At 47.5% G+C, this 22,912-nt stretch overlaps 1 protein-coding gene and 1 pseudogene across 5 annotated transcripts in view; both read left to right on the top strand.

The window, feature by feature from the left end:
• LOC141171873 (uncharacterized) overlaps positions 1-22,912 on the top strand; it is a 92,221-nt gene that overhangs the window by 62,249 nt on the left and 7,060 nt on the right. For 3 of the 5 annotated variants that reach the window (XM_073655507.1, XM_073655505.1, XM_073655504.1), the window contains 5 exons: positions 13,214-13,363; positions 13,488-13,667; positions 13,751-13,874; positions 13,958-14,055; positions 14,235-14,325. In XM_073655507.1, coding sequence (XP_073511608.1) covers positions 13,286-13,363; positions 13,488-13,667; positions 13,751-13,874; positions 13,958-14,055; positions 14,235-14,325 — 571 coding nt within the window. In that variant the 5' untranslated portion in view covers positions 13,214-13,285. Of the gene's footprint in view, positions 1-41; positions 116-13,213; positions 13,364-13,487; positions 13,668-13,750; positions 13,875-13,957; positions 14,056-14,234; positions 14,326-22,912 lie in introns of those variants that run through there. The other 2 variants (XM_073655506.1, XM_073655508.1) reach the window with 2 other exon arrangements.
• Positions 31-22,912, top strand: part of LOC141171890 (uncharacterized) — an 853,981-nt pseudogene continuing 831,099 nt past the window's right edge.

Below are 22,912 nucleotides of genomic sequence, written 5' to 3'. Positions count from 1 at the left end.
GCATCCACTGAGGCCCCTGATCATGTGACCCCTGACTCCTCCCCTCCTGTGACCTCATCACAGGTCCTGTGCGCACACAACAGCCATATATGTGGTGGCGGCTCTGCAGGTGGAGGTATGTGGAGACCCCATTACTGGGCGCAGGGGGCATTAACCCCTTCAGCACGGAGGCTCTTTTGGGGTCTTGTGTTGCCCCTTTATAAGAATCATAAGGTTTCTGTTCTGTTTCCTGTAATAGATACATACGACCCAACTATGGAGACAGGAAACATATTGTTCTCAGAGTACAGGACCCCCACAGTGTAATGCCCCCATTATGCCCCTTATGCAGGATGTATGTTGCCCCCACACAGTGGAATGCCCCCATTATGCCCCTTATGCAGGATGTATGATGCCCCCACACAGTGTAATGCCCCCATTATGCCCCTTATACAGTATGTATGATGCCCCCACACAGTGTAATGCCCCCATTATGCCCCTTATACAGTATGTATGATGCCCCACACAGTGTAATGACCCCATTATGCCCCTTATGCAGGATGTATGATGCCCCCCACACAGTGGAATGCCCCCATTATGCCCCTTATGCAGGATGTATGATGCCCCCACACAGTGTAATGCCCCCATTATGCCCCTTATACAGTATGTATGATGCCCCCACACAGTGTAATGCCCCCATTATGCCCCTTATGCAGTATGTATGATGCCCCCACACAGTGTAATGCCCCCATTATGCCCCTTATGCAGTATGTATGATGCCCCACACAGTGTGATGCCCCCATTATGCCCCTTATGCAGGATGTATGATGCCCCCACACAGTGTAATGCCCCCATTATGCCCCTTATGCAGGATGTATGATGCCCCCACAGTGTAATGTCCCAATTATGCCCCTTATGCAGTATGTATGATGCCCCACACAGTGGAATGCCCCCATTATGCCCCTTATGCAGGATGTATGATGCCCCCACACAGTGTAATGCCCCCATTATGCCCCTTATGCAGGATGTATGATGCCCCCACACAGTGTAATGCCCCCATTATGCCCCTTATGCAGTATGTATGATGCCCCACACAGTGGAATGCCCCCATTATGCCCCTTATGCAGGATGTATGATGCCCCCACACAGTGTAATGCCCCCATTATGCCCCTTATACAGTATGTATGATGCCCCCACACAGTGTAATGCCCCCATTATGCCCCTTATACAGTATGTATGATGCCCCACACAGTGTAATGACCCCATTACGCCCCTTATGCAGGATGTATGATGCCCCCCACACAGTGGAATGCCCCCATTATGCCCCTTATGCAGGATGTATGATGCCCCCACACAGTGTAATGCCCCCATTATGCCCCTTATACAGTATGTATGATGCCCCCACACAGTGTAATGCCCCCATTATGCCCCTTATGCAGTATGTATGATGCCCCCACACAGTGTAATGCCCCCATTATGCCCCTTATGCAGTATGTATGATGCCCCACACAGTGTAATGCCCCCATTATGCCCCTTATGCAGTATGTATGATGCCCTCACACAGTGTAATGCCCCCATTATGCCCCTTATGCAGGATGTATGATGCTCCCACACAGTGTAATGCCCCCATTATGCCCCTTATGCAGGATGTATGATGCCCCCACAGTGTAATGCCCCTTATACAGGATGTATGATGCCCCCATTATTCCCCTTATGCAGGATGTATGATGCCCCCACAGTGTAATGTCGCAATTATGCCCCTTATACAGTATGTATGATGCCCCCCACACAGTGTTATGCCCCTTATGCAGGATGTATGATGCCCCCACAGTGTAATGCCCCCATTATGCCCCTTATGCAGGATCTATGATGCCCCCCACACAGTGTAATGCCCCATTATGCCCCTTAAGCAGGATGTATGATGCCCCCACAGTGTAATGTCCCAATTATGCCACTTATGCAGGATGTATGATGCCCCCACACAGTGTAATGCTCCCATTATGCCCCTTATGCAGGATGTATGATGCCCCCCACCGTGTAATGCCCCCATTATGCCCCTTATGCAGGATGTATGATGCCCCCACACAGTGTAATGCCCCCATTATACCTTTTATGCAGTATGCGTGATGCCCCCACAGTGTAATGCCCCCATTATGCCCCTTATGCAGTATGTATGATGCCCCAACACAGTGTAATGCCCCCATTATGCCCCTTATGCAGGATGTATGATGCCCCCACAGTGTAATGCCCCCATTATGCCCCTTATGCAGTATGTATGATGCCCCCCACAGTGTAATGCCCCCTTATGCCCCTTATGCAGTATGTATGATGCCCCACACAGTGTAATGCCCCCATTATACCCCTTATGCAGTATGTGTAATGCCCCCATTATGCCCCTTATGCAGTATTTGATGCCCCCACACAGTGTAATGCCCCCATTATGCCCCTTATGCAGGATGTATGATGCTCCACACAGTGTAATGCCCCCATTATGCCCCTTATGCAGTATGTATGATGCTCCACACAGTGTAATGCCCCCATTATGCCCCTTATGCAGTATGTATGATGCCCCCACACAGTGTAATGCCCCCATTATGCCCCTTATGCAGGATGTATGATGCCCCCACACAGTGTAATGCCCCCATTATGCCCCTTATGCAGTATGTATGATGGCCCCACAGAGTGTAATGTCCCCATTATGCCCTTTATGCAGTATGTATGATGCCCCCACAGAGGGTAATGTCCCTATTATGCCCCTTATGCAGTATATATGATGCCCCCACACAGTGTAATGCCCCCATTATGCCCCTTATGCAGTATGTATGATGCCCCCATTATGACCCTTATGCAGTATGTATGATGCCCCCAGAGTGTAATGCCCCCATTATGCCCCTTATGCAGGATGTATGATGCCCCCATTATGCCCCTTATTCAGGATGTATGATGCCCCCCACACAGTGTAATGCCCCCATTATGACCCTTATGCAGGATGTATGATGCCCCCCACACAGTGTAATGCCCCCATTATGACCCTTATGCAGTATGTTTGATGCCTCCCACACAGTGTAATGCCCCCTTTATGCCCCTGTAAACAGGTGACTGGATGTAACACACAGGCAAACATAAACCCTCTAACCGTATGTTACTTTATCTACTGACAAGGGTGATGGTCTGGACACATATAGGCCATTATGCTCTTCGGCGTGGAACACATAACTACGGGCATGAGCAGTCACGGGTACGAGTGGCGCGGTGACAATCAGTTTACCTGTCGTTTCAGTGTAAAACACGTCACTTCCGGACATGCACACTAGGGGATGGACATTATCGGACCTCTAGCTCATGAGAAGTAGCGTAGTACATTATTGTAGACAGAGTCCATTCTATATGTCCTATGACAGTTCACCTATGGGAATGGGTCTCCTAGTCTGGGGAGGGGTTTGGATAAAGTGGATATTTATACATGGACGCCTGGCTATTAGGCACACTATGCTGAGCATCATGTATCATCATCCCTGTATGAAGCCTCCTGATGAAGCTGTTGGGAAAACGCATTGAGGCGGGTTATTGTACCATTCTCTGATGAGTACCATACCCTTTCCTTTATGCCTTGAGACATATCTGGTCCTATTTAATGTATCAGTGTACTTTTTTTATATATATCAGAATTAACTAGGACTTCTGAGGGACACCCACCAGTGAGTGGGGGTGCCATTGTCGTTCCTTAGGGTGCTAACCTTCGCAGCTAGGCAGTATCAGCTTTGTTTAGGTACAGGATAGGGTACAGTAGTGACTGTATCAATTATTCATCAGCATCATTGCTTACATCTGTTTATATTCATCCACAGCAAGCCATTCAGCTTGTAATTTTGCTAGTTTTAAGAGTATGTGTGTATACACACTGCTCCAAAAAATAAAGGGAACATTTAAACAACAGAATATAACTCCAAGTGAATCAAACTTCTGTGAAATCAAACTGTCCACTTAGGAAGCAACACTGATTGACAATCAATTTCACATGCTGTTGTGCAAATTGAATAGACAATAGATGGAAATTATTGGCAATTATCAAGACACCCTCAATAAAGGAGTGGTTCTGCAGGTGGGGACCACAGACCACATCTCAGTACCAATGCTTTCTGGCTGATGTTTTGGTCACTTTTGAATGTTGGTTGTGCTTTCACACTCCTGGTGGCATGTAACGGACTCTACAACCCACAGAAGTTACTTAGGTAGTGCAGCTCATCCAGGATGGCACATCAATGTGAGCTGTGGCAAGAAGGTTTGCTGTGTCTGTCAGTGTAGTGTCCAGAGGCTGGAGGCGCTACCAGGAGACCGGCCAGTACACCAGGAGACGTGTAGGGGGCCGTAGGAGGGCAACAACCCAGCAGCAGGACCGCTACCTCCTCCTTTTTGGTAGGAACAGGAGGAGCACTGCCAGAGCCCTGCAAAATGACCTCCAGCAGGCCACAAATGTGCATGTGTCTGCACAAATGGTTAGAAACCGACTCCATGAGGGTGGTATGAGGGCCCGACGTCCATAGATGGGGGTTGTGCTCACAGCCCAACACAGTGCAGGACTCTTGGCATTTGCCGCAGAACAACAGAATTGGTAAAGTCGCCACTGGCGCCCTGTGCTCTTCACAGATGAAAGCAGGTTCACACTGAGCACATGTGACAGACGTAACAGAGTCTGGAGACGCCGTGGAGAGCGATCTGCGGCCTGCAACATCCTTCAGCATGACCGGTTTGGCAGTGGGTCAGTAATGGTGTGGGGTGGCATTTCTTTGGAGGGCCGCACAGCCCTCCATGTGCTCGCCAGAGGTAGCCTGAATGCCATTAGGTACCGAGATGAGATCCTCAGACCCCTTGTGAGACCATATGCTGATGCGGTTGGCCCTGGGCTCCCTCTAATGCAAGACAATGCCAAACCTCATGTGGCTGGAGTGTGTCAGCAGTTCCTGCAAGATGAAGGCATTGAAGCTATGGACTGGCCCGCCCGTTCCCCAGACCTGAATCCGATTGAGCACATCTGAGACATCATGTCTCGCTCCATCCACCAACGTCACGTTGCACCACAGACTGTCCAGAAGTTGGCGGATGCTTTAGTCCAGGTCTGGGAGGAGATCCCACAGGAGACCATCCGCAACTTCATCAGGAGCATGCCCAGGCATTGTAGGGAGGTCATACTGGCACATGGAGGCCACACACAATACTGAGCCTCATTTTGACTTGTTTTAAGGACATTACATCAAAGTTGGATCAGCCTCATAAAGTGACACTGGTCAGAATTGTAAAATTTAGCTTGGTCATTAAGGTCAAAATTGGATCCGTCAGTAAGGGGTTAAACAAATCTCCTCAGTGCGATCATACAACATACAAGCCTTTGATTGCCCAGGTGATGCACTGTAATTATAATAATAATCTTTATTTATATAGCGCCAACATATTCCGCAGCGCTTAACAATTCACAGGTTCGTATACAACAGTCATAAGTAACATAGCTAAAGATAATACAATAATTACAGCAAAAATGACGACCCTGCTCGTAAGAGCTTGCAATCTACAATGAGGTGGGGGTGACACAAAGTACAGGGGCTTATTTACAAGGATGGTCCAGCCATCTTGAAGGGATGAGGGATAGATAAAGGCTGCATGAGCTCATCACCAGCCAGTATCTGTAGTGCTTTTTGGTTCGGTGGAGAGTTATGCTTAGAGAAATAAGGGATGGGCTATAAGAAGATAAAAGGACTTCGATTAGGGAAGGTGATAGGCTGCCCTAAACAGGTGTGTTTTTAGGGAGCGCCTAAAACTGTGTAAGTTGTGATTCATCCTAATTTCTTGGGGTAGAGCATTCCAAAGAATAGGTGCAGCTCGGGAGAAGTCTTGGAGCCAGGAGTGGGAGGTACGGATTAGTGCAGATGTTAGTCGAAAGTTGCTTGTGGAGTGTAGAGAACGGGTAGGCCGATAAACAGAAATGAGGGAAGAGATGTAAAGGGGTGCTACACTGTGGAGAGCTTTGTGGGTGAGAACAAGCAATTTAAATTGGATCCTATAATTCATTGGCAGCCAGTTCAATTACTGGCACAGAGCGGAGGAGTCTGAGTAACGGTTAGCCAAATAGATGACCCTGGCTGCAGCATTAAGGATGGACTGGAGGGGGGAAAGTCGAGTGAGGGGGAGGCCAATTAATAGAGAGTTACAGTAGTCAAGGTGGGAGTGGATCAGGGTAACAGTGAGGGTTTTTTTGTTTCCAAGGTGAGAAAGGGGCGGATTCTAGAAATGTTCTTCAGGTGCAAGCGACAAGAGCGGGCAAGAGATTGTATGTGGAAGGTGAAGGAGAGATTGGTGTCAAACACAACGCCCAGACAATGCGCCTGCTGGCTCGGCATTATTGTGGTGCCACACATGGAGAGAGAGATGTCAGATTTAGAGAGGTGAGTAGACGGTGGGAGCAGAAGAAGTTCAGTTTTGGAAAGGTTGAGTTTCAGGTAGAGAGCGAACATGATGTTAGAAACTGCGGTCAGACAGTCACTGGTGTTCTGTAGTACAGCGGGGGTAAGGTCAGGGGATGAGGTGTATAGTTGTGTGTCATCAGCATAAAGATGGTACTGAAAACCAAATTTGCTGATGGTCTGTCCAATTGGGGCTGTGTAGAGAGAGAGAGAAGAGAAGAGGGCCAAGGACTGAACCCTGCTTAACCCCAATAGTGAGAGGAAGGGGGGAAGAAGTGGAGCCAGTGAACGATACACTGAAAGAGCGGTCAGATAGGTAGGAGGAGAACCAGGAGAGAGCAGTGTCCTTTATGCCGATTGAGTGGAGCATAGAGAGTAGGAGGTGGTGGTCAACGGTATCAAAGGCTGCAGAGAGGTCAAGAATGAGCAGAGAGTGGTCACCATTACGTTTTGCTGTCAGAAGGTCATTGGTTACTTTGATGAGTGCAGTTTCTGTAGAATGTAGGGGGCGGAAGCCGGACTGTGATGGGTCTAGAGGAGAGAGTGTGGAGAGGTAACTGGTAAGGCGGGATTAGACCAGGCGCTCCAAGAGTTTAGAGATGAAGGGAAGATTGGAGACTGGTCTGTAGTTGTTTGTGCAGGAAGGGTCAAGAGAGGGCTTTTTTAATAATGGAGTAATGATGGAGTGTTTGAAGGAGGAGGGGAAGATACCAGAAGCGAGGGAGAGGTTGAAGATTTTGGTTAGGTGAGTAGTGACGACTGAAGAAAGAGACTGGAGTAGATGTGAGGGGATGGGGTCAGTGGTGCATGTAGTGGGATGAGAAGAAAAGCGGATCCTGGAGACTTCATCTTCTGTGACTGGGTCAAATGTGGAGAGTGATCCAGAGGTGATGTGGGGAGGGATGGGAGTCACGGCACTTGGTGACTGGGAGCTGATTTCCTGACGGATGGTGTCTATTTTCTCTGTGAAGTAGGAGGCCAAGTCCTCGGCACAAATGTCCGTGATGGGGGCCTGCGCTTTAGGATTGAGGACGGAGTAAAAGGTATCTGAGTTTTTTGGGGTTGTTGGATAGTGAGGAGATCATGGTGGTGAAGTAGGTCTGTTTGGCGAGGTGAAGGGCAGAGTTATAGGTTTTTAACATAAATTTGTGGGGGATAAAGTTTTCTAGTGTGCGAGTTTTCCTCCATAGGCGTTCTCCACTTCTAGAGCAACGCTGGAGAAATCGGGTTTGCGGTGTGAACCAGGGCTGTTTTACTCTGTGTTTAGAGGTTCTGAGGGTGAGGGGCGCTACTTGGTCCAGTGTGCTTCTGAGTGTGTCATTGTAGTGGTTTACAGCCAGATCAGGACAGGAAAAAGAGGAGATTGGGGACAGTGATGAGTGAAGGGCGTCTGTAAGTGTATGAGGGTTGATTGCTTGTAGATTTCTGAATCTGTGATAGGTAGGAGTGTGCTGGGGCGGACGAGGATTTGTGAGCATGAAGGAGAGAATGTTATGATCAGAGAGGGGAAGAGGGGAGTTATTTAGATGGGGGATTGAACTTAGCCGGACAAAGACCAGATCAAGGGTGTTTCCATCTTTGTGTGTCTCAGAGGTTGAAAGCTGTGAGAGGCCAAGAGAAGCGGTTAAAGATAAAAGCTGGGATGCGAATGAGGAGGTGGGGCTGTTTATGGGGATGTTGAAGTCTCCCAGGATAAGGGTTGGTAAATCTGAGGACATGAAGTGCGGCAGCCAGGCAGAAAAATGGTCAAGGAACTGCGTGGGTGAGCCTGGGGGATGGTATACGACCTCTACTCTGAGGGAGAGGGGATGGAAGAGCCTGATGGTGTGGACCTCAAAAGAAGGGAATGAGAGTGATGGTACTGGGGGGATGACCTGGAAGGTGCAATGTGGGGACAGGAGTAAGCCGACCCCACCACCAAGTCTGTTTGCAGGTCTCGGGGAATGGGAAAAATGCAGGCCGCCATGAGAAATAGCAGCAGAGGACACAGTGTCAGAATCCTGGATCCAGGTTTCAGTGAGGGTCAGCAGATTAAGAGAGTTGGTCAGAAAGTAATTGTGCAGGAAAGGAAGCTTGTTGCATACAGACCGTGGATTCGACAGTGCACAATTGAAGGAGTACAGCTGATGTTAGCAGGGTTTCGATGTGAGGTAAGGGAGAGTTTGTACTACTGTAGTGCCGTGTATTATCGCTGCCTGTCAGTAATACTAAGGGCCCCATACACATGAGATAAGTGTTGGTCATTTAGCAGATGTCTATCTCTCTCGACACCCCCATACACGCAAATATTCCAGCTTTCCTCTGGTCTGTATGAGAGAGTCGCCTCCAGACTCCTCTAGTGGAGGATTATCTATAGGAAGAACAAACGGATTAACCTCTGAAATTCAGGATGTAGGACCCTTCTCTGCCCTGACATCATCTGTCGAGAGGCCTCCAAATACATTATATAGTCGACCAAAACCCCCGAAATCAGTGCTTTCATGAAACTTTAGTCTGTGTATGGGGGCGTTAATAAGTAACTTATTGGACGCTGCCTCTGGCCCGGCCTAATAAACTTTTGTACATTGCAGGCCAAGACACCATTGTTGGTCATTTAAGTATCGTAGTAACTAGGAAGCCTCATACTATCGAGTACTTAGGGGAGGAGGGCATTGAGCCGAACTCTGTCAAACTTTCTTAGATGCCATGTTTGCTTTTGACAGCAACAACTGGTTAGACTGCCACGGTTGGTGTAGCAGCCGCACCTGTCCCATCCCTGCGTTGTACACCTGTTCTGGTGCCCAAAAGAGTTAATTTCTTTTAAAACAAATGTTTAATATGTTAAAAAGTAACAAAATGTGTCTTGTGCTTTTTGCATGTTTTTTTCTTATTACAAGAATTTGTTGTTGCCATTTTCTTTTGAAACATTTTAATATTTGCTTTTTCTCTAATAACTCCCCATGACAGCACACCGGAGGATGTAACCCCACCCTAATAGGGACAGGAAACATGAAGAGGTTAAATAGCCCTTACCACATCCTCCCTCCAGTGTTTTTTCCTGTCCCTATCAGGAATGAAGGGGTTCCTCCTCGGTGTGCTGTGTCCATCTCCTCCTCCCTGCCTCTCTACAGCAAGCAGAGTGCGACACTGGAGACTCCGCTCCAGGGAGTCCCGCGGTCCATGTGGGGTGCGCACGATCTCTGCATCGGAAGTGACGTCGAATGCCGGGTGGTGGGATGATGAAGTCACTTCCGGCGGATTTGCGTTCCACGGTGGAACACATCAGCATATAGAGAATGGTGGCAGATGACCGCCGGTGAACGCCTGTACCTTCACCTGGACTACATGGGGAGGAGCCCCTCCAGATGAGAGGGAGGGCGCTGCATCTGATCGCCCATAAAGGAGCCCTGGATAGGAAGACGCCTGAGGTAGGACAAACTGTGTCTGTTCTGGATGGGTTAGAGTCTCCCCGCTCAGCATCTGTGGAGCCCAGCACCATTCCAGTCCCTGTAAGTATGGCACTGGCAGTCCATCTCCAGAATGCAGGTAATGGATATTATAGCCCCTATTCCTTCTGTCTCTTATAGGGGGACAAGGAATCTGCTACTGGAGACAGAACGAAGACATCTGCAGATGTCCAATTTGTTCAAACATATTGTCTTCCTCCCATAAGAAGCCGTTATGTCAGGAATGTACATAGAAAATCATCAGGAAGGAACAGCCTTCCTTAATGGAAGAGATAAAGGGTATAGTGCGCCAGGAAATCAAATCCTCCTTTGCCTCATTTTCCCACCGTACACACTCACCCAGCCAAGACGCTGCGTCCACGCTCTCGGCTGCAAAGAAAAGAAAGATCAGCCTGCTAGAAGAAGGGGACGAGGATACTCTGGATGAGATATCTCAGAAGAACCTCCAGAAGAGGGCGAGCTGAGTCCAGGCCCTGAGGAATCCCAATGGAAAAAATATTATTTCTCAGTGGATAGCATGGAAGAACTCCTTATGGCAGTAAGGAATACTATGGAGGTGGAGGAAGAAAAGGTTTCCCAAACAGTGCAGGAGGAAATGTTTGGAGGTGTATGCTCTAGGAAAAAATTAGTTTTTACTGTTCACCAAAGTATTTGGGATCTGGTTTCTAGAAGAATGGGATTCCCCGGAAAAAAGGCCGAATACCCCTGCAGACCTAGGGGATAGGTTTCTGGTTGATGACAAAACAGCAGAATGCTGGTCAGAAATTCCAAAGGTTGACATCCAGATTGCGTGGGTGGCAAAGAAAACAACCTTGCCATTTGAGGATTCCTCCCAGCTAAAATACCTGTTGGAACGCAAAATGGCTATTCAGGAAGTCATGGGAAACCTCTGCAACACTATTGAACACAAATGCCGTCTCCATGTGTTGCCCGATCGATGTGTCGTTTGTTAAGTCGGCTGGAGGAAAACCTGGCCTCAGGCACTCCCAGAGAAGACATTCTGGCATCGTTACCACTCCTCCACAAAGCTACAGGACTCCTGGCGGATGCCTCCGCAGAGTCAGAAAGAGTAGGAGCAAGGGCATCTGGGCTATCCCAATTCTGTGGGAGCGCCCTGTGGTTGAAATCCTGGAGTGGGGATGTCACATCAAAAATGAAATTATGCTCCATTCCCTTTAAAAGAAAATACATGTTTGGGCCAGCCCTAGATGATTTACTTGAAAAAGCTTTGGATAAAAAGAAATCCCTCCCTTAACTTAGCTCAAAAAGAGGACCCTTTTGACCTCCCCAGGAAAAAAACTCCTCAATATAGTAGGAAAGGGAAGTCAGGTAAGTGGAGCTACCCAAAGGGAGGAATATTTTTCTTTCCCAGAACCAGCGTCAGAGCAAATGATGACGCCGAGATAATCGGGGGCTGCATTTCGAGCTTTCTTCCCCAGTGGCGGGGCAGAAGATCTCTTCAGACCTGTGGATCCTAAGATCGGTCGATTCTGGGGTAAAAATAGAGCTCTCCTCCTATCCCCCACGAAGAGTGAAAACAACACGGCTCTCCTCTCCGGAGCTACAAGCCACCTTGATATCCTGTATGGGAGAACTACTATCTTCAGAGGTAATCTCTCTAGTTCCAACAAAGGAGAGATGCAGAGGACACTACTCCAAACTCTTCTTGATAAAAAAAACGGGGGGATCCCATCGGATCACAATCAATCTGAAATTTCTGAATCAACACATACTTTACATAAGGTTCAAGATGGAATCGATCAAATCAACAGTTCCTCTGATAGGACAAGATTATGTCATGGCTACGATTGATCTCCAAGATGCATATTACCACGTCCCGATTCATCCAACTTATCGGAAGTTTCTAAGATTCGCGATCTTCTATTGGTCCTAGAAGATCGTCTCATTTTTCGTCTGGACTCATCATTTCTATCTAAAGTAGTCTCAGACTTCCACAGATCTCAGGATATAATTCTCCCATCCTTCTGTGACAATCCGAGAGAGAAGAGTTCCAGACTCTGGATGTTCGAAGCATAGTCCTGCATTATCTTCAGGAAACACAAGAAAGGAGAAGAGATAAAAATCTATTTGTCCATTCTCAAGGCCAAAATAAGGGGAAGAAAGCGTCTAAATCTACAATTGCCAACTGGGTTAAGAAAGCAGTTATTGAAACTTATCAGATCCAAAACCTTTCACCTCCAGAGAAGCTCAAAGCTCACTCTACAAAAGTGGTATCTCCTGGGCTGAGAAAGCCAACGCCTCCATCGAGCAGATTTGCAGAGCTGCTACCTGGTCCTCACTCCATACCTTCTCCAGACACTACAGATTGGACCTAGTGTCCATTAGAAGAGATTTAGCCTTTGGAAGGAAGGTCCTCCAGGCTATTGTCCCTCCCTAAATATATCTTGGGTATACCTCCAGTGTGCTGTCGTGGGGGGTTATTAGAGAAAATAGAATTAGACTTACCAGTAATTTGGTTTCTAATAACCCACCACGACAGCATGAGTAATTCCCTCCCTTTTGCTTATTATTTCTTACATGATCATATCAGTGAGAATAAAATATAATTTGAAGCATTCATTCTCTTGTGGTCCTTTATAATAACACTGGAGGGAGGATGTGGGAGGGGCTATTTCACCTCTTCATGTTTCCTGTCCCTATTAGGGTGGGGTTACATCCTCCGGTGTGCTGTCGTGGTGGGTTATTATAAACCAAATTACCGGTAAGTCTAATTTTATTTCTATGGATTTTTCTTGTAATGTATAGGAAAGCCTAAGGCCAGAAATAAACCCCATTAAACACTGTACATAGAGACGTTGGTATCAAGTAACTCCTGTCTTGGTGTTCTTACAAACAAACTTTTATAAATGCCTCAAACTTCTGTGTGTGAATCAGACCTGAGATCTAACGTGATAGAAGATGACAGTCTGGGGAAGACGGGAAACATAGACGGGCTCTGGCCATATATGTTTATACAGCCATAGTAGAAGATGAAGATTTGGTCCTCATCATGAAGTAGTTATTTCTCATGTCACGAGTAATGAATATCTCCTGCAGTATTGCTAATGCCGATTCCAGTGTTAGTAAATGAGATGAGAATTAGCGTCATGGAAGATGAGTTTATGAGAAAGGTATTCTCCTGCAGATTCCGAGGAAGAAACTGCTTGTTGTCTGTGGCCTAAAATATATAGGTTTTATTAGTAGAGGTAAAGAAGAAAACTAAATACTGTAAAAACAAAACAAAAATCTCAAATTTTTCCCATATTATCTCCAGTAATTGTATTATTACACAGGATTTTTGACGTTACATCGGCTCATCTTCTTCTCATTCAGGTCTCTACAATATCGGATCCTCTCGGTGAATATCTTCTATATAAGAGAATTTTCCTTATTAACCCATCAAAGATGAACATGGACAGAGACAAGATGGCGGAGCGAATATTACACCTCACCGTAGAGATCCTCTTCCGGCTTACTGGAGAGGTGAGAGATTCTGATGACGTCACATTACATCATTCTATGGGAATAACAGATGGACAGAACTGGAGAGGTGAGGACTCTGGAAATGTCTGTAGTGAGATTTATTAATGTGTCTCTCCATAACCAGGATTACACAGTCGTGAAGAAGACCTCTAGTGAGCGCTGTCAGGACCCTGTGTCTGAGGGCTGGGAAAGACCCCTGAGCCCTATCACGGAGCTTTCACCTCACCCCCTGATACATAAGGACATCAATGACCAGAAGATCCTAGAACTCACCTACAAGATGATTGAGCTGCTGACTGGAGAGGTGACACTGCTAGGAATGCTAGGACATTTTATAGTAAAGCTATGAAGGGATCTGGGGGATGACTATAATATTGTATGTGTCAGGTTCCTATGAGGTGTCAGGACGTCGCTGTCTATTTCTCCATGGAGGAGTGGGAGTATTTAGAAGGACACAAAGATCTGTACAAGGACATCATGCTGGAAGTTCCCCAGCCCCTCACATCTCCTGGTAATAGACAGGACTGAGTACACTTGGCCTATAATTATCTATATGTAAAGAAGGCATTCAGTCCCTGTATGTGTTTCCTCCAGATTTATCCAGTAAGAGGACAACACCAGAGAGATGTCCCCGTCCTCTTCTTCCACAGGACTGTAAACAAGAAGATCCCAATGTTCCTCAGGATCATCAGGTAGATTGAGAGAAGGTGTCATGAGATCTCCCATATGATGTGTAGACGGCTGTGAAGTTCTTGTGCTCAGTCTTGTTTTTTCCACCAGTATTATATGATTTATACTTGTGTAATGAGTATGGTGGAGATGGCAGGATTAGAGCTGATCATAGATGTGACTTTTACAATATTTGTTTCAGGATGAAGATCTGACCCATATTAATACTACAGAGACATATGTGAGGGGTGATGAGCTTTGTAAAGAGGAGATTCCTACATATGACTACCCAGGTGAGTAGTAACCACTAGTGTTGAGCGACACCTTCCGATATCGGGACATATCGGATCGGATTGGATTGGACCGATGCCCAAAAAGTATCGGATATCGCCGATTCCGATACCAGAAACCAATACAAGTCAATGGGACAGAAATATCGGAATAAAAATAAACCCTTTCTTTCCTTGTAGGTTAATTCTACATGAAGGAAAACAATAATGTAAGAATGTATTGGGGGAGGTGGGGGGGACAATAAAGGCATAGAGGTTTAGCCCAATCAAATGGAATAGCAGGAATTAATATTTTTTTCAAGATTTTCTGAGTTATGGAAATATTGACTATGTTAAGTTTTTTTATATTTTGTCAGATATTTATGTTTCACTACTTCCATGCTCTTCACCTTCTTTTTTACTTCTCCCACACTTTCTCCTTCATCATCCTCAGCATCAGCATCTTTTACATCAACTTCTTCTTCACCTTCTTCATCTTCTTCTTCTTCACCTTCTTCGTACTATTCTTTTTTTTTTTTTACATTCTTCATATTCTTCTTATTCAACTATTATTCTTCTTCATATTCTACTTCTTCATATTCTTCTTCATCATATTCTTATTTGTGACAGGCATTCCTGTAGTTGTTATCTATAAAAGTTTGAACATTACACCTTTCGTTCTGCCCGTCACAAAAGATTTACAACAGGATTGGTCCGCGTTCAGTTTGGCCTGCCGCAGCTGGTCTTTTCCAGGGGCACCACGAGGAGGAACGGACTCACCCCCATACACTGCTTAGTCATCTTCTGCTTATAATTTAGATAATATCTTTTGCTCTGATTTTTAGTCTTATGCTTAATGTTCTTCCGCTTTTTGTTCTGCAGCTTCTTGTACTTCTGCTTCTTGGTTTTCTGTCTCTTGTTCTTCTGTATCTTGGTGGTTGTCTTCTTGTTCTTTGTCCTCTTGGTCAACTTCTTCAGGGTCATCTTCTTGGTCTTCTTCGGGGTGGTCTTCAGGGTCGTTGTCTTCGTGCTCCTCGTCTTCTTCGGGGTGGTCTTCAGGGTCGTCGTCTTCAGGGTCGTCGTCTTCGGGGTCCTCGTCTTCTTCGGGGTGGTCTTCAGGGTTGTCGTCTTCGGAGTCCTCATTTTCTTCGGGGTGGTCTTCAGGATCCTCGTCTTCAGGGTCCTCGTCTTCGGCGTCATCGTCTTCTTCGGGGTGGTCTTCAGGGTCCTCGTCTTCGGGGTCCTCGTCTTCTTCGGGTTGGTCTTCAGGGTCCTCGTCTTCAGGGTCCTCGTCTTCGGGGTCCTCGTCTTCTTCAGGTTGGTCTTCAGGGTCCTCGTCTTCTTCGGGGTAGTCTTCAGGGTCCTCGTCTTCAGGGTCCTCGTTAGGGAGATCCAGAGTGATTACCAAGAACCATTTCAAAAAGCTTGAACTTGGAAATGTAGCAGAAGGTACAAGAAGGCTGAGGAACTGCCGAGAACCAGCTGATGGTACTGGAACCCGGATGGGTAGCAGAAGATACAAGAGCCAATGGAACTACCGAGGACCAGCTGACGGTACTAGAACTCGGTTACTAAGCAGGAGGTACCTGTGCCAGAAAGCACTACCAAGGACCAGCAGACGTTGATGGAACTTGGATACCGAGAAGGAGGCACCTAAGCCAAAGGCACTGCCGAGAACCAGCTGATGGTACTGGAACCCGGATGGGTAGCAGAAGGTACCCATGTAAAAAAAAGTTGCAAGTCCGCGAACCGACCGCAGTTACCGAAACCCACAATCCTACAGGGGGTGGTTGTCTTATTGGCACTATGGAACCAGCCTTCATTGCCAGATCCCGCAGCCCACATAGGAGTCACCTAAACTGCAGGCACCATAGAGTCGGCTAACCCGACCGCAACACGACTGGACAACGCATTGGAGGCAAAGTGACGTTGACACTACCCGGAAACAGCTGACGTGCTGGAACCAGGCTGGGCAGGAGGGAGTACCCGTGCCAAAGACACTGCCGAGGACCAGCTGACGGTACTGGAACCCGGATGGGTAGCAGAAGGTACAAGAGCAAATGGAACTACCGAGAACCAGCTGACGGTACTGGAACTCGGATGGGTAGCAGAAGGTACAAGAGCCAATGGAACTACCGAGGACCAGGTGACGGTACTGGAACTCGGTTACTAAGCAGGAGGTACCTGTGCCAGAAAGCACTACCAAGGACCAGCAGACGTTGGTGGAACTTGGATACCGAGAAGGAGGCACCTAAGCCAAAGGCACTGCCGAGAACCAGCTAATGGTACTGGAACCTGGATGGGTAGTAGAAGGTACCCATGTAAAAAAAAGTTGCAAGGCCGCGAGCCGGCCGCAGTTACCGAAACCCACAGTCCTACAGGGGGTGCTTGTCTTATTGGCACTATGGAACCAGCCTTCACTGCCAGATCCCGCAGCCCACATAGGAGTCACCTAAACTGCAGTCACCATAGAGTCGGCTAACCCGACCGCAACACGACAGGACAACGCATTGGAGGCAAAGTGACGTTGACACTACCCGGAAACAGCTGGCGTGCTGGAACCAGGCTGGGCAGGAGGGAGTACCCGTGCCAAAGACACTGCTGGGAAACAGCTGGCGGTTCTGGAAACCAGGGTAAATACTAAAAACAGAGTGGAGCCAGAGGCCTAATTGGAGCAAGTTTAAAATCAGTAGTAGTGTGCATGTGGACAGAGCAGGAGAAATTGCCGTACGCACAGCAGGGGAACAGCTGACGTTACTGAACCCCAATAACACGGCAGCAAGTGTTGACTGTGCAGACGGCACTTCTGAGCGCCAAATGGCGGTGTTGGAGCTCAGGGATAATACTGAAAACAGAGGAGCCAGAGGCATAATTGGAGCAATTTTAAAATCTGTAGTAGTGTGAATGTGGACAGAGCAGGAGAAATTGCCGTACGCACAGCAGGGGAACAGCTGACGTTACTGAACCCCAATAACACGGCAGCAAATATTGACTGTGCAGACGGCACTTCTGAGCAGCAACTAGCGGTGTTGGAGCCCAGGGTAAATACTAAAAACAGAGGAGCCAGAGGTGTAATTGGAGCAAGTTTTAATTTAGTAGTACAGTGGATGTGGATAGAGCTGGAGAATTTGCCGGACACACAGCAGGGGAACAGCTGACATTACTGAACCCCTATAACACGGCAGCAAGCATTGACTGTGCAGACGGCACTTCTGAGCAGCAACTGGCGGTGTTGGAGCTCAGGGATTACAGTTCAGGTGGTAGAATCATGAACACAACAGGAGACCTGGATACTGTTGCCAATCAATTATTTATTCTGGAAGAGGACTGGCAAATTCATGCGAGATCCAGGCCTTGTTCATTTTCAGAAAAGTAAGCCGGTCAACGTTATCGGAGGATAGGTTTATACGACGGTCTGTTAGTACACCACCTGTGGCACTAAAGACACGTTCCGATAATACACTAGTAGCAGGGCAAGCTAGCACCTCCAATGCATACTGGCTAAGCTCTGGCCATGTATCCAGCTTAGAGACCCAAAACCTGAAGGGGGAAGAGCCATCTGGGAGTACACTGAGAGGGCAAGACATGTAGTCTGTCACCATCTGACGGGAAATGTTGCCTCCTGCTGACTGGAGCCGTCTGTGATAGTGTAGACATTTGTGGCGACGGGGACACAAAACTTTGCCACATTTGGGCCATACTGGTCTTGCCTTGTGCTGAGGCGCTGCTTCTGCTCCCTCTTTGTGCAGAGCTTCCTCCACTGCCCCGACGCACTGAGCTGCTTTGTAAAGCACCAGTTATTTGGGTATTTTTCTTGTTTTTGGTTTCTCTGCTTAATGGCCTTGTGTGAACATGCATTTACATTTTGCATGCACATCAATTTACGTTTCAGTTCAGACCTCCAGGTTTTTTCTTTGCAGTTCAGTATGCTTTAGTGCATATAAAAGGGTGTGGCCGCCCTTTGTCTGAGCTGAGACGGTCATTCTGCCTAAGGCTTAGGCTTACACCAGGGATCCAGTCTCTCTGCCCTTGTCCATATATATGTCACTTGACAAATGGTAAGGTTTTTAATATTAGAATTAGGACTGTCCCATAGGGGTTGCCTTGACGTGGCGAGATGGCTTTTACATTATTTTGATCAAAATTATGTTAACTAAATACTATTTATTATTATTTTTGCACTGTGCGATCTATCCATTTATTTCCAGTTATTTGGGTATTTTTCTTGTTTTTGGTTTCTCTTTGTAAAGCACTAGCAGCACTGCTCTCGGTTGGAATGGAGAACATGGTGGAATGCACCAGTACATCTTGGTACTCCCTCATTTTACGCTCCCGGTTCAACAGTGTTATGAGGCTTTGTAAGTTGTCCCGGTAGCGAGGATCTAGGAGGGTGGACACCCAATAATCAGCCGTGTTGAGAATGTGGGCGATGCGGCGGTCGTTTCTCAGGCACTGCAGCATGAAATCAACCATGTTCTGCAGACTGCCAACTGGCCAAGAAACGCTGTCCCCTGCTTGAGGCGTGATCTCTACCTGCTCTGCATCACCCCACCCTCGCTCTAGATACTGACTACTAGAGCATTGTGTACCTCCCTCCTCTGGACAGATGTCTTCCTCCTCCATTGACTCCTCCTCATCCTCCTCACAAAGTGTCCCCTACCTAGGCCTTTGTGAGGAACCACGTTGCGCAGACTGTACAGAAGCAGATGGCATTTGTGACTCCTCATCCTCCACCTCTTCCAAAACCTCGTCCCTTAGTGCTTGTAGTGTTTTTTCAAGCAGGCATTTTTGGGGGACAGTCATGCTGACTAGTGCAACATCTGCTCTCGCCATCCGTGTGGAATAATCAAAGGCACGCAAAACGTGGCAAATGTCCTTCATAGAGGCCCACTCAGTGGTGGTGAAGTGTGAACAGCGCGCACTGCGACTTGTTTGCGCCTGCTGCTGCTGGTACTTCATTACTCCTGCCTGCTGCTCACACAACCTCTCCCACATATGTAACGTTGAATTCCACCTGGTGGGTAGGTCACATATGTTCCGGATGACGTAATCGGCGCTGCAGAGCTGCAATGCGCGATCTTGCGTTGCTGGAACGCCACAAGTGAGCGCACTCTATGCGGACCTTGTGAAGCAGTGCATCAAGATCCGGATAGTCCCTCAAAAAACTCTGCACGACCAAGTTGAGCACATGTGCCAGACATGGAATGTGAGTGAGGTTGCCTAGGCCCAGAGCTGCCACCAGATTTCGGCCATTGTCACACACTACCATGCCTGGCTGGAGATTCGCTGGCACAAACCACACGTCCCTCTGCTGCTTGATGGCATTCCAGAGCTCCTGCGCTGTGTGGCTTCGATTCCCCAAAGAAATTAATTTTAATACGGCCTGTTCACGTTTGGCCATGGCTGTGCGGTCATCATAACAGGTAACCATTCACGGGTCGATGTCGAGGTAGACCGTGACGGCTCGTGCTGCGCTGATTCAGAGGAACTGGAGTATGAGGAGGAGTCAATGTGTACAGACTGGATTCCTGCAATCCTTGGAGTTGGCAGAACATGTACAGCGCCACTCTCAAGATCTGTACCCGGCTCCACAACATTTACCCAATGGGCAGTGAGGGAAAGGTATCGTCCCTGTCCATGCTTACTGGTCCACGCATCGGTGGTCAGATGGACCTTGCTACTCACGGCGTTTTGTAGCGCGTGTTTAATTTTTCCCTCCACATGCTGTTGCAGGGCAGGGACGGCTTGCCTGCTGAAATAAAAGCGGCTGGGCACGTTGTATTGTGGGACTTCCAATGCCATAAAGTTACGGAAGGTGTCAATCTCCATCCTGAATGATAGCATTTCAAGGGCCAGTAGTTTAGCAATGCCAGCATTCAGAGCCTGTGCTCGGGGGTGGTTTGCCGAGTATGGACGCCTTTTCTCCCATGCCTGTGCTAACGATGGCTGTAGACTGGCCTGTGAGTGTGAGGATGACAGGGAAAGTGTTGCTGTGGGTGGAATTACACTGTGTCGCTGTACAACAGTGCCAGAGGTTCTTCCATGGCGATCCTGTGAGGAAGCCGAACCAGCTGTGTGTGAGCTGGAGGAAGAGGCTACAACACGAGCTGAAGAGGTGGTAGGTGGCCCTGTAGGTTGGCCTAGGTCTTCAGTGTGTTTTTGTAACTCCACCACGTGCTTGGTCCGCACATGTTTCCACATATTTGTGGTATTGAGGTTGCTGACACTTTTCCCTCTTTTCACCTTCTGATTACACAGCTTGCATTTGACAAAGCAAATGTCATCTGCAGCTGCGTCAAAAAAGGACAAGGCACTGCAAGTCTTGGGAGCGCCCGCTTTGGATTTTGGAAGAGCCATGCTCCTAATGGGTGCACAAGTGGAGGCTACAGGCAACCAAGTCTGCCCCCTCCCTCTCCCTCCTTTTTGGGCCGTTCGGGGAATCTCTTCCTCAGAGCTGCTCCCACCACCTTCCTGTCCCTCATGCCATGATGGGTCAAGGACCTCATCATCTACACCACCCTCTTCAAACAACTGCTTCTCCTGGGTAGTCTCGACAGCACAGTATGCACCAGAAAGTGGCACCTGAGTCTCATCATCAGATGCGTACTGAGGTGTGCTGCTGACCATAGGCACTGGCCCACCCGCCTCTTCAGATTCTGAGAGACAAAACGGTTGCGCATCACTGCATACTACCTCTTCTTCAAATTCTCGAATTCTGCTTGGCTGGCCTCCTCTTTCCAAGCCAAGAGATTCAGAGAACAAAAGTAGAGATGGCTCCTGTCCAGGGCTCTCTGACTGCCTGAGCAATTTGGCAGGTGGTGAAGAGACAGATGGGTGCTCTTCAGTGCTCAGGACCTGAGAGGATCTGAAACTAATTGAAGTCGATGAGTTAGCTGCCATCCATCCGACAATGGCTTCAGTTTTGTCCTCCTGCAGCAGTGGGGTACGGCTAGCTCCTACAAAGCTGCGCATAAAGGACTGTTCCTTGGTAAAACTGGGGGATGCTGAGTCACTGGTGCCCGCAGCAGGCACAGAATCCCCACGTCCTCTCCCTGCAGGCACAGAATCCTCACTTCCTCTCCCTGCAGAAACTCCACGACCACGACCACATGCCTTACTCCCTGCCTTCTTCATCTTGGTAGACAGATAAAGATAGGCAGAAAAGTGCTAAGGGCTTAGTGTGCTTATTCCTGAACAGCTGCTAACAGGTATAAGAAACACTAATTTTATAAAGTGTGGACTAGACTTTAATATGAGCTAATGTGGCCTACACAACTGTAAAGTGGAGTGTTTGGTGAACTTTATTTAGTTTTTTTTTGTCACAAAAAGACACTGGATGTGCCCAAAGATGTAATACCGATAGTATCACAAACTTTTTGTAGCTATTACAATGCAGGAAGGTAACCTACAATGCAATAGATGAGGCTACAAAAAATAGGCTAATACTAATCTGGCTGGGGCTGCAGGGCACAATGCTGCAGAAAGGCTCCTCTATCTACTCCTATATAGTGTGTTTGGAACCAATTTAGCTGAATACGGATGGAACCACCACACTAATAGGAGAAATCAGGAAAAATGATCAATTAGCAAAAAAGGACAATGTATGAGGCAGTGACGCACGCTGAGCGCACTACAACCAGACGTGGCTGAAGCACACACTACAGGGTGAGCTGCAGTCACACACACAGACCTTGCAGACAGCGGTGAACAGCACAGAGAACTGTGCACTAGCGCTGCAAGGCACAGCGATTTATAAAGTAGCTTGGGTAAAGCAGAATAGAGCAAATAGGTAGCTAAAACTGTCCCTCAGAACAACAGCGTCCTATCCCTAACTGAATTCACAGCAGAGTGAGCTCAAAATGGCGGCGGCGGCTTTTATAGTGCATCATGACATCATTTCAGCAGCCAATCACAGCCATGCCATTAGTTAACATGCCTACATGCCTAACAGGATGTGCCCACACTTCTTAGGATCCTCATTGGCTGAATAAAATGAAACTGGCTCATTGCATTATGGGAACTTCCGATTTCGGTATACGATATGCTAAAGTATCGAAATTAAGTATCGGAATTCCGATACCGCGAATATCGGCCGATACCCGATATTTCAGTATCGGAATGCTCAACACTAGTAACCACTAAATGAAGAGAAGTCACAGATTCTTCTCAGTCACAGCCTGTGGCTGGTTTACGTGTCATGTAGTCCAACCGTATCACAATCGTGTGATCACCATTTTGCATCTAGACCAAAACATTCTCATCCACCCAAAACTGTACAAATGACTTTGGGCATTGAAACTCCTTAGAACTTACAACCTGGAGGATCCACCTCCCAACTGAAATTAGAAGATCCTGACTCTTACCTGACCTGACCTGTAAACTACCAATCCAAATGACAGCATATGTAGAAAGTGCTGACAAGTTAGAAAATACTTGAAGAAAAATATTCTGATGGGCCTGTAAGAGAAAGCGGAGGGTAATGATGCTGTTGGCTTCCTAGATCCCTGATATCTTATTAGATGAATCTACCTTCTCTCCCTTCTGTGTCGCTGAATGTTCTCATATGGTCCCTACAAGACCTGGTCCAGTCTTTATGACCAAACCTCGCTTT

The sequence above is a fragment of the Phyllobates terribilis genome, unplaced genomic scaffold (assembly GCF_046119375.1).
Source record: "Phyllobates terribilis strain yellow unplaced genomic scaffold, ASM4611937v1 Scaffold_12__6_contigs__length_324123572, whole genome shotgun sequence".
Lineage (NCBI taxonomy): Eukaryota > Metazoa > Chordata > Amphibia > Anura > Dendrobatidae > Phyllobates > Phyllobates terribilis.
Note: the sequence above shows the minus strand (reverse complement) of the source record. Positions and strands in the feature narration are given on the sequence as shown.